The sequence below is a fragment of the Mus caroli genome, unplaced genomic scaffold (assembly GCF_978045245.1).
Source record: "Mus caroli unplaced genomic scaffold, Mus_caroli_1 scaffold_6, whole genome shotgun sequence".
In the NCBI taxonomy this organism is placed as follows: Eukaryota; Metazoa; Chordata; class Mammalia; order Rodentia; family Muridae; genus Mus; species Mus caroli.
In genome coordinates, this window is record NW_028227261.1 from 24954660 (window position 1) to 24967206 (window position 12547).

Genomic DNA, 12547 nt, shown 5'->3' on the forward strand with positions numbered 1-12547 from the left:
GGCTCTACTTTTGTACATTCTAAAGTCCAGTTCCATGTACAGCTCTTGTCCCTTCATTGGGTCAGACTTGGAACCACTTTTGATGTGGGGTTGAGGGAAAGTTCTGTAAGCTGTCCTTGGCTCCTTTGAGCTCCATCAAAACCAAGGCAACTGAATTAAAAAATAAAAGCAATTAAAAACTGTTGTCAAAAGTATGATCTCCTGGTGTGGTGGTTGGATGAGCGTTACTGCAGTTGTAGGTTATTTCAGAAGGACTAGGAGGCGTGGTTTAAACTTTTAAATGTTTAAAATTTAGTTTATGAGTGCTCTTGGGGATCAGAAAAGGGGTCAGATCCCTTGGAACTCGAGTTCTGGGTGGTTGTGAGCTCTGCCGTGTGTGTGTGTGTGCTGGGAACTGAACCTGGGTCCTCTGCAAGATCAACAGCTGATTAACTGCTGAGCTATCTCTCCTCCAGCATTCAAGTAAGGGCTGGCTTACAGTGCAGGCAAGCAGGCAGGCAGGGCATTGGGAGAGTACATCTGATCCTCAAGTTGGGGGGGGGGAGGGGTGAGAGAGGAGAGGGAGAAAGAAAAACATGAGTTGGGCCTGGCTTAGGCTTTTGGAACTTGAAAGCCCACCCCCTGTGATACATCTATCTCCTCTAACAAGGCCACCCTTTCCAATCCTTCCTAACCCTTCCTGGATGGCCTCCACCTGGGGCAATACTTAGTCACACCACCCCATACGCACATACCTTTATCAGGCACCAGTCCATCGTTCTTCCACCTGACTGGTGTTTGCCTGGCTCATTACCTATGAAAGTATAAACCTGAACAGAGAGAATCTTACCTCCATCACTGCTGGGAATACTGTGCAGCTGAGCCCACTAAGCTGGGAAGTTATTGAACATTTTCAGTCAGATCAGCTTCCAAATGATGTCCCTTCACCCTGCCAACTGTTCTCTAACATCGAAGCTGTTTGTCAGTTGGAAGCTGTTTATAGGGCATCATCCAAGTGACACAGAATCCGGTAGTTCCTCACATTGACCCTGAGTCTGGCCTGTGGAAACTATCTCCTTGGCTGCTTGTCTTCTATGTGTTCTCCAGGCAACACAGTCCTATAGAAGCCATTTAAATTCTGTAGTTAGAAGGCCTAGTAGTGGCTGACGTTGGTCTGCTCTCCCTAGAGCCGTCACTGAGCATGTGTCCACCACAGCACTCCAGCTTCTGGTGGATACGGTTGAGGCTTGAATGATCTTACTAGTTCCCGGGTAACATGTGCAGTGAATATTGCTCACTGAGTGGGGTTCTTGTCTGTTGTTCTACAGTATTAGGTAAGCAGCAATGGATAGTTTTTATTCATGGAGAAACCTTTAAAATGCATGCGATTATTAATCTTTAGGGAAAGAAAGGAAAGAAATCTTCTAACATTGCTTAGTGTGAGCTAATTGTTTTTGTTTTTGTTTTTGTTTTAATCTCCCTTAGGCTGACATTTTGGATGTCAATCAGATATTTAAAGATTTAGCTATGATGATCCATGACCAAGGTGATCTGATCGGTATGTATTATTAATACATCTAATCTTAGGGTGAGTACAAAGAACTCAGTAAGATGGGTCACCGGGAACTTAATTTAGGAATACCTTTTTTTTTAAATTACTGAATTCATTTTCTTATACAGTCAAGTGTAGAGGCTGAAGAGGGTGAGCCCTGTTCATTTGTTACAGCCTGCAAGTCTGTTAGAGAAAGGCCTGTCAGCACCTCAGCTTTGAGCTCTAGATGCTCAGAGATTGTGGGGTTAGTAACTTTTAAAAGCTTTTTAATGAGGAAATGATCTCAAATTTATAAAAAGCTACAAAATAGAAACAATAGAAGAAATCTTTTCTATATCCCTACCCAGGATTTTCCTGGTTAATAACATTGTGCCCCCTTTATTTTGTGATGTACACCTCTCTCTGTGTGTAGATACATAAATATGTGGTCTGCACACCCCCCAGTCTTTCCTCTTAAACTCTCTATAGGTTCCATAATTAGTAACCTGCTGCTATTAAATATGTCAGTGTTTATTTCTGAAGAATGGTACTGTTCTCTTATCAAGTTAGAAACGTGAAGCTGGGAACCGTAGTGATGCCTGTAACCTCCGCACTCATGTGGATGCGTGAGGGTCGGGAGTTTAGGCGGTGTCAGCTACAGGGCATGTTGTTAAGGATGCGGAGGCCATCTTAGACTACATGAGACCCTATCTCAGAAGACTAAATGAAAAGAAGCACATTTTTGATCTCGTGGCTGGCTGGTTTGGATGGTAATGGTGAATCTAAGGCCTGTGCCATCAGACCTGTTCAGAGGGACTGGATAAATGGCACAGCAGCTGAGAACAGTGGCTGCCCTTCCAAAAGACTATGGTCTGATTCCCAGCACCTACTCACCAGCTCATAGCCATCGGTAGCTCTAGTTCTGAGGGATCCAACACCCTCCAAGCATGTACATGGTATACAGACATACATGCAAACAAAACATCTATATACTTTTTTAAAAAAAGAAAGAAAATTTGCTTGTTTGGTTTTTTCAGTATTAAAAAACCTGAATGTGCTAAACTGTGCATCGTATGTTTTACAGATAGCATAGAAGCCAATGTGGAAAGCTCGGAGGTGCATGTGGAAAGAGCCACTGATCAGCTACAAAGAGCTGCTTACTACCAGGTAAAAGCCAGAATCAAAGAAAGTCACTCTATGCTGTAGACTCCGTGAACTTCCAGGCTGTGCTAACACATTGCTGGCAGCTGCAGTCTTTTGCCTGAGTTTAAGCTGGATGCAGGCAGTCATAGTTTGCAGCTCCAGTCCCATTTTTAGTATTTATTTTTGCAGCCAGATCTCCAACACCATCAAATCCTGAATAACTTACACAGAAGCTGTGTGGCTATAAAGCTAATGCCACGAGCTAGCTTGATGCCTAAAGTCTAGCATGACGCTAACCTTATATCCTAAATGGGGGACTGCTGGTAGAGTAAGAGCTGCAGGACAGCAGAGCTTCAGAGACCCCGTAGCCGACTGCTGACTCAGAGCGTGGAGCCTTAGAACCGGCTGTGACAGACGGCTCACGGTGAACAGGCCTCAGGCACCATGGAGGTGGTTCTGCCGGCTTTATGACTTTTATGAGTCGTTTTGTTTTGTTTTGTTGAGACAGGGTCTCACTGTGTAGTCCTAGCTGGCTTGGAATTCACATTGTAAAGGAGGTTGTCTTGGAACTCACAAGAGATTCTCCTGCCTCTGCCTCCCATGTGCTGGGATTAAAGGTGTGTGGCACAGCACCCTATTCTTTCTGAGTCTATAGTTGAGGTTTTAGATATTAAAAATGATGTCCTCTTTTGGTGTTGCATGACTTTTTAGAGGTAACTGGCACTTTAGTCATTTTCTGTCTTCCTAGGGTAGCTGTATTTTACCTGGGAATATGCTTGAGGAAGTTGAGTTTCATAACAGTATTCGTGAAAAATGGATGATCTTAGTTTACAGCAGTAAAAGTGTAATCACATCTACTCAGTGTCATAGTGTATGGGAGCTAAAGGATGTTAATGAGATTGTAGCAGAAAAGGCGAGTTTGTGCTAAATGCTAACAAGAAGAACATCAAATGTACAGTCTGATCCAGTTGTTCCAAATGGGGATGTGCACAGATGAGGGAGTGGAAGGAGCCTGGCATGCTGGCATGGGCCTGTAACCCAGCTTTCAGAGGCCAAGATAGTGGATCTCTATAGATTAAGCTAACCTGGACTAGAGAGAGAGAGAGAGAGTTCCAGGCCAGCCAAGGCTACGTAGTGAGACCCTATCTCAAACAAAAAAATAAACACATAAACAAGAGAGCAGACAGAAGTAGAATCTTATGTTAACAGTCTTACCTATGGATGATTATTTTCTTTCTACTGCTCATATATTTTACAGTGAACATACAATCTGATAGGTGTGAAGTGAGTTATTAAAATACACACACAAGGGGCCAGAGAGAAGGCTCAGTGGTTAGAGCAAACAGGAGCCCCAGAGTCCAAATCCTCAGCTCCCACCTCCCACGGGGGATTGTGGCACTGCTTGTAATTCCAGCCGATTCAAGAGCAGACTGGCTGTGTGAGACAAGTCACATCAGCAGATAAAACCTAGAACAAAGGCACAGCTCCCTCACAAATTTGTATTTGGGAACGATGACACTTGCAGTACTACTTAGAACTGTGGACTTGAGATTTTTGAGAAGATGTTTGCATCTATATGCGTGGCAAGAGTTAATTACAGGCTGGGGATGCCACTCAGACGTGAGGTGCTTACCTAGCATGCACAAGGACCTGGGTTAAACTCAGCAGTGAGATACAAGTCTGTTCTGAGTGACAAGGAGATGCATGGTTCAGATGATGATGCACTCTGAATCTTAGGTATAAAAATGTCTACTTGTTTCATGAGTGTCTTTAAATATTTCTTTCCTCAGAAAAAATCTCGCAAGAAGATGTGTATCCTCGTGCTTGTCCTGTCAGTGATTGTTACAGTCTTGGTAGTTGTTATCTGGGTTGCTTCTAAATGAAGTGTGCTTGCCTCAGAGCCTCCTCCTGCTGAGTTGTTTTCAAGGGCAAGTGCTTGAGAGAGTCTTGCCAGAACAGACTGACCACAGAAGAGAGTGCACCAGAGTATCCTGTGATAATTTAGCTAGAGTCTAACTACTAACTAGTCCTTGGAATTAGTGACCATGGAGACAGTATTTATCAGTTTATGCATACATTATATTCATTTCTCAAATAACAAATTACCTTATTCCTTTGTATTTTCCATTCTCTTGTATTTTGATTGCCCTTATTGCAAGTGTTTATTGACAGTTCCATCGTGGATATTTTTGACAGGTGACACTACATCATAAATTGTCTTTTTGTATATACGCAAACTTTACCTTTCTACGAGTATCTGAGATAAATTTCCCTCTGGAGCCAGCCTATTAGAGTCTGAGAAACTGTACAGTATGCCAGCAATTTTTATTATTTAACATTTTGATTTTGTTTCTGAGGGGTCTGTTTTCTGTTTTGTAAGATTTTGGCACTATATATAACTGGGGATTAAGAACATTGCACCCGTGACTTCAGACGAAATGAGAAGAACCTGGCAGAGCCGCCCACTGCCAGGGTGTGTGGGACAGTCTGGGTCTTGCCTTTATTGTCTGCTGGTGTTTACAGAGTCCATCCTCGAACACTAAGCCATCCCACTCCTGTTTCAGAGGATCGGTTCATCACCATGCTTACAATCAGTCGGGTCTCTCCCACCTGTCTGCATAGAACGGAAGAATTAGGCACAGCACGATTTTGGATAGTAAATGAGGATTGTTTGGAATGATTCCATCTTGTTCACCTGTGGCTTTCATTCTGGTGAATGATAAATGTCGCCATCAGACGCTAATCCTGACCCTTGTAAGTAAGGGTTACCTGGCTTTGATGGCAAGATTTTGAAATTTAGACTGAAGTGGGGTTTAAAACTCAGTCTGTGAACCTATGGATATAGCAAAACAAAGGTTCATTTTGTAAATAGTACTGGTTTAGTGATGTTAGACTTAGCCTAATTTATGAACAAGAGATCAAACTCTGTGTAGTTTTAGATGAAAACAGTTTTAATAAAATGTTTCTGTCTTGTATATAAATGTTGTCTACTGCCCTTTTTCACAGGCCTAGAACAGTCAAGAGAGTGTGTAATTGGTTTAGGCTCTCAGATAAATGTGAATTGAGGCCAGAAATGTCAGCTCATCCTTCTCTGAATTAGAGGATCTGGCTACTGTGGCTATATTTATGTTTGTTTCTTCTCTTCCTCATAATGTTACTTAATCTTGTTCTACACTAATGTGATCAGTAGAGAAACAAGGGCACAAATGCATAAGTTTCTCTGCACTTTTGCACCATCCCACCTACTTAATACCAATAAACATTTAAAAGCTTTTGTAGTTATTTTTATGAGTTAACATCCTAATGACATAGGTATTAGGTACTGTTCTGCCATGGAAAACACAGAGCTGCAAGAAACCTGGAGAGCAGGTAAGGTTTGGCTTGCGAGTAGAAAAGGCTTTGATGCCTTCCTTTGAAAAGCACGACAGAGAGCAACCATGGTGTGCACACACTTCTAATCCTAGTACCTGAGAAGACAAGACAGGCAGGTTGTGAGTTCAAGGCCAGACTGGGATATATGAGAGCTTTGAGATTCGACTCTGTTTTTAAGAGAAAGATGGAAAGGAAGAAAATCTGTCTGCATGCCACAGCGGCCCACGTGGTGACTTCAGAGAGAAGCCCTCGTTCCCAGGTCATAGTTGGACTTGGAGATATCATTTGTGTCAACAATCCAAGAAATAAAAAACGGGACCTGTTGTGACAAGCTATTGGGACAACAAAGTGGCTGTGATTGTATAATGACACTGTGGTGGCTGTCACGATGGCTGTGGGAAGAGGTAGGAACTTGGCCTGGAGCTGTAGTGGTTTTCGGGAAGCTCTAATAAACCTATCCCTAGAACCTGTGTTGCACTTGATTGTCTTTGGGGGCACTGTGCTCTGGGTCAGTGGCTCTTGCCTTCATTTTAGAAGGGTTTTTTTAAAGTGCTGAAGCCCTGGTCTCCCTGCTCAGAGATTCAACTTTTTTTTTTTTTATTAAAGATTTATTTATTTATTATATGTAAGTACACTGCAGCTGTCTTCAGACACTCCAGAAGAGGGTGCCAGATCTCGTTACGGATGGTTGTGAGCCACCATGTGGTTGCTGGGATTTGAACTCTGGACCTTCGGAAGAGCAGTCGGGTGCTCTTACCCACTGAGCCATCTCACCAGCCCCCTCAACTTTTTTTAGTTTGGTGTATTTCCTCCATAAGAATTGCTCCACATGCATGCTGTGTACAGCCCCAGCTGAGAGCTTTGTTTGTAAGTCAGAAACTAGACTGGAATATAAAAGGCCTGAGGAGCCCTAGCCCACCAGTGACCTGCCGAGGGTATTTGGACAAGTTGCTTAGCTCATAAACCCCATGTTTTCTCTATTGCTTGCTTCCATCCTATCTATCTATCTATCAACTATCTATTATTATAAAATTCCTAACAGATGTCTAATCTGAACATACAAATTGTAAATATGTTTCTGTATTCCTATCCACTTTGCATCTCCTGTTCAGCTTCCTGTATTGACATTGAAACGTTCTAGGAGTGCTGGGTACTTTTTAAGAAGAGAAAAAAGGGGGCTGGAGAGATGGCTCAGCTGTTAAAAGCACTGACTGCTCTTCCAGAGGTCCTGAGTTCAACTCTCAGCACCCACACGGTGGCTCACAACCATCTGTCATGAGATCTGATGCCCTCTCCTGGTGTGTCTGAAGACAGCTGCAGTGTACTCACATACAATAAATTTTTAAAAAGAGAAAAGGGTAGATTTTAAAATTTTATTTTATGTATATGAATGTTTGCCTGCACATATGGCTATGAACCATGTGCGTGCCTGGTGCCTTCAGAATTAAGAGCAGGGGTCAGATCCCTGGAACTGATATTAGAGATGATTATAAGCCACCATGTGGGTGCTGGGAACTGAACCTTGATTCTCTACATGAGCATCAAATACTCTTAACCACTGAGCTGTCTTTTCAGCCCCTCCAGCAGTCTCTTAAAATGAATTAGTGCTATTCTTTTTTTTAAAAAAAAGAATTCTGGCTGCTTCATTGGTAATGTTTCACAGTAAGAACTTGATACATAGTAATTGTTGCTCACAGAGCATTTATGTTTGTGTGTACATACTAAACCAACATGCACACACATCTTTTTTTTTTTTTTTTTTTTTTTTTTGGTTTTTCGAGACAGGGTTTCTCTGTGTAGCCCTGGCTGTCCTGGCACTCACTTTGTAGACCAAGCTGGCCTCAAACTCAGAAATCCTCCTGCCTCTGCCTCCCGAGTGCTGGGATTAAAGGTGTGCGCCACCACGCCCGGCTACACATATCTTTTTTTTTATTTCACTAAGGAGTACTTACCTACAGAGTATGCAGTCTGTGACACTTGAACTAAACTCACACCTCACAGTGAAGTTACCAGGCAGGCAGGGTAATAAAGGCCGTGAATCTTAGCACTCAGGGAGTAGAGGGAGGTAGTGCTCCATGTACTCCCTAGATGGCAGGTTCCAGGCCAGCCAGGGCCATATAGTAAGACCCTGCCTTGTTTGCTTTGCTTTGGCTGGGTTTTGTTGGTAGTGGGGTATTTTTGTTTTGTTTAAAAAAAAAAAATCAAGGAAGGAAGGAAAATAAGAGAAATTACCATTTGTCAAAAAAAACCACTTAAGCCCCTCATCCTCATATTCCATTTTCTGTTCAGAGACGATCTTGGTCATGGGAATGAAGCTTTGGCTTTTGGTCACTAAGTACAGGCCACAGAGCTCATGTCACACCTCAGTCCGTTCTGTTTCCCAGGGTTGGGAGTCCCCTGCTTTCTTCCGTGTTTTCCAGACGTGGATGTTCAGCTCTAAGCTTCGAAGGATTCTTTCCAGTATTGTTTTTTAGCACTACAAAATACAAGTACTTTAAAATCTCGATGTGACTATAGTTTAGAAGGTGTCGGTGTGTGTGTGTCTGTGTGTGTACCTTGTGTGTGCTTGTTGCCCAAGGAGGTGAGAACAGAGCATCAGATACCCTGAAGCTGGAGTTACAGATTTAAACTGCACTTAATTTTCAAAGAATAAACTTATATGTTGGTTATGGTGGTATTCGTGAGCCAAAGGCAGGTGGATCTGATGAAGACCTTTGATGCCAAGCCTGGTGTAACAAGAATAAATGTTTAGTGATACAGGATTTTATCTGTGGAGAAATAAGAATAATGCTACAGTCAGGTTTTGTTTTGTATTTTTAATTACAATTACAATTTAATTACAATTACAATTGTCGGTGAAAATATTCTTCCCAATTTTTTTGCATTGTGGGGCAGGACTGAGGGAAGTTCATACGTATGTGTAGGTGTGCCTATGAATATGTGTAGCATTATATGCTACAAATAACAACCACCTTGGGCATTGTTCCGCAGGTGTGTCATTTTTGTTTGAGACAGGGTCTCTTACAAACTTATTTTGCCAAGTAGGTGAGACTAGCTGGCCAGGAGCTTCAGGGGCTTTGCCTTTCTCTCCTTTCCACCTCCCCCCATAATTTAGTGATTTGTGTGTGTGTGTGAATTTCATATCATACACCCCAACCAATCCCACTAATTTCCCAGTCCTTATGTGTTTGCTCTCCATCCTTGTAACCTCCCCCAAAAGAAAGTAGAAAATAAAAAAATAAAAATGAAAAAAGTATTTCCATGGAAACTGCCATGCGTCCCGCAGTCTACGCCTTTGTCCACACAGCTTAACTTGCAAATATTCATTGTGGTGAGTCCTTGGTCTGCTTCCAGGCCTCTGGCTTCTGCATTATCAATACTGGGTCCTCACCGGAACTCCTCTCCCATACCCTGCTATTGCCCTGTGTCATGGAGATCCTGCAGCTCTGGTTCTGCAGGGCCCATCCCTTTACATGCTCCAGCAGTTCCTAGATGGGGTACTTGTTGGGGTGAGCCAGCTCAGGGCCCTGGATCTGTCTGCCTGCCATTCAGACTGACATTCATCATCATTCCCAGCTTTTTACATGGGTTTGAGGGTCCTAAACTTAGGCCCCCAGGCTTGCCACCCACATTTTTGTTAATGCTGGAGAACAAACAGGCTTTATGCATGACAGGTACAAGGACCTGGATGCTGGATCAAAGCCTCTGTACTATAAGCCCCTCCCCCTCTTTTTAAAGGAGTATTTAAATATTAAAATGAGAAGATGGCACTTGGCTACAGCTCAGTAGTAAACTGCCTTGGAATTCAACTCCAAGCACTGGCAGAAGAAGGTGATGGTAGATGGCAACTTCATTTGTAGCTCTTCATTGGCAAAATAAAAATTGAGACACCTATTACACCTCCCCACACTTACACACCTGCCAGAGTTTCAAGGCAGGAATGGTAGCTTGAAAGAGGATCTTAAAGCCGAGGTACTTTGCATGTAAATATCCTTTGTGGAATATTTGAGCCTTTAGTGACAGTAAGCTACTGTGCTAGATTTTCTTACATTTTATATACCTGGAAGGCTATCTGGGAGATTTAGTGTAGCCCTTTTCTGTCTTTTATTTTTATTTTACATGTATTTTGCCTTCATGCATGTCCAAGCACCGTATGCATTCCTGGTGCTGGGGAGTCGTAGGAGAAGGATTTGGAGCCCCTGGAAGTAGAGTTACAAATGATTATGAGTAGCCATGTAGGTGATGAGAATCAAACCCAAATCTTGCAAGAGAGCAACAAGTGCTCTTTATGGCTGAGCCATTGAGAGACCCCTTAATTTTTTTATTATGTTTATTTGGGATAGTCAATTATATGTCACAGAATGTGTGTAGGAGTGAGGAGTCTTCTCTCCTTCCACTGTCTGGTTCTAGGGATTGAACTAGGTTGTCAGGGTTGGAAGCAAACACCTTTACCTGCATAGCCATCTTGCCAGCCCTTGTGTACTCTTAACAGTGAATCAAGAAGCTTAGACAGGTAGCCTGAGCACAGCTTGTAAGGATGGTCATCTTGAGTGTTCATACTTCAAACCACCACTGTCCAGTACATACAGTCTGCAACATGGACAGAAGATGGCCTCACCACATTCTGATTGCTTCCTCTTAAGATAAATCTAGAGAAACAGCAATTTCTACTTAAATTTCAGGAGCATTGTCTCCTGCACTTTTTATCTGTTACCCTGCTAAGTGAAGCTTCCTGCTTGTAATGTCTTAGCCATATGTCTTTGTTAGGATTTTACTGCTATGAATAGACACTATTATGACCAAGGCAACTCTTATAAGGACAACATTTAATTGGGGTTAGCTTATAGGTTCAGAGGTTCAGTCCATTATTATCAAGTCAGGAACATGGCAGCATCCAGGTAGGGATGGTACAGGAGGATCTGAGAGCTCTACATCTTTATCTGAAGACAGCCAACTGAATACTGACTTTCAGGCAGCTAGGATGAGGGTCTTAAGCCCACGCCCACAGTGACACACAAACTCCAAGGCCACACCTTCAAATAGTGCCACTCCCTGGGCCAGGCCAATCATAATTCAAACCACTACATCCACTCCCTGGTCCCCATAGGCTTGTTCAAACATGAGTCTATAGGGGTCATACCTTAACATAGCATAATACAAAATACATTTAGTCCAACTTAAAAGGTGCCCATAGTCTATAGCAGTCTCAACAATGTTAAAAGTTCAGAGTCTCTTCCGAGAGCCATTCCATCACTTAACTGTAATCCCCAAAGCAAGACAGGAAACCAGCTGGGCAAACTCCAAACTCTGCATCTCCTTGTCTGATTTCAAGGCAGTCTTCAGATCTTCAACTGCTTTTTCGTCTTTGTTAACTGCAACAAACTTCTTTCTCCTGGGTTGGTTGCACTACCTGTTAGCAGCTTTCCTTGGCAGATATCCCACGGCTTTGATATATCAAAAAATCTTGGGGTCTCCAAGGCAACTTCAACTTCACAGCTTCATGTTCCAATGGTGTGATCTTCTGGGCTCCTCCAAAGGTGATCATCCCACATAGTACTGGCATCTCCAATACACTGGGGTCTTCCATTGCAACTAGACTTCAACAATAGCCTCTCATGGGCTCTCTTCATGGTGCCAGACCTCAACTTCTTTGTATGACCCCATCAGTCCTGGGCTATCAACTGCAATTGAGCCTGTACCTTCACCAATGGCCTTCCATGGCCTCTCACAGTGCCAAGCCTCAGCTGCTCTTCCTGACCCCTTCATGCCTTCAAAACCACTACCATCTGGGTGACTCTTATACATTAGCAAATCCAGCTGCCACATGAGGACAGGAGGTACAACCTTGGATATTTCTGGAACACAGTTTCTTTGTGCTCTCAGAAAACACTACCCAGAAGAGTTCACTTAAGTAATGCTGGTCTCTTCTTTTTTTTTTTTTTTTTTTGTTTTTGAGACAGGGTTTCTCTGTATAGCCCTGGCTGTCCTGGAACTCATTCTGTAGACCAGGCCGGCCTCAAACTCAGAAATCCGCCTGCCTCTGCCTCCCAGGTGCTGGGATTAAAGGCGTGCGCCACCACGCCCAGCCTGCTGGTCTCTTCTTAATCACTACTAATTTCTTAGCTCCAGTTAACTGGCATCAATCATCTCACTAGTTCACTAGTGCCTTCTATTTTTCACTCTAAAGCAAGAGCCATGTGACCAAAGCTGCCGAGTTCTGCTGTTTGCAGGTGTTGGAACATGCCTCCCTTGTTCTATTACATTATTACCAGCTTTCTGTTTTCTAACTCCTTCAGTGCATAAGCTTGGCTGTCCTGGAACTTGCTCTGTAAACTGACTCAGAGATTTGCATGCCTGTCTCCCAGGCACTGGGATTAAAGGTGTGGTCCACTAAACCTGGATTTTAATTTTTCTTCACCTAGAATTTGCTCTGTTCTAGGCTGACCTTGAATTTAGAGATCTGCTTGCCTGTGCCTCCTGGGATTAAAGGCTTCTACTACCAAGCCAGGACCTAAACTAACT

General features: G+C 43.0%; 1 protein-coding gene across 1 annotated transcript in view; it reads left to right on the plus strand.

Annotated features, from left to right (window-relative positions):
- Positions 1-6491, plus strand: part of Stx12 (syntaxin 12) — a 31407-nt gene extending 24916 nt beyond the window's left edge. Inside the window, exons 7-9 of the mRNA XM_021161027.3 lie at positions 1465-1537; positions 2595-2677; positions 4444-6491. Coding sequence (XP_021016686.1) covers positions 1465-1537; positions 2595-2677; positions 4444-4536 — 249 coding nt within the window. The 3' untranslated portion in view covers positions 4537-6491. The remainder of the gene's footprint in view (positions 1-1464; positions 1538-2594; positions 2678-4443) is intronic.
- Positions 6492-12547: the final 6056 nt, after the last annotated feature.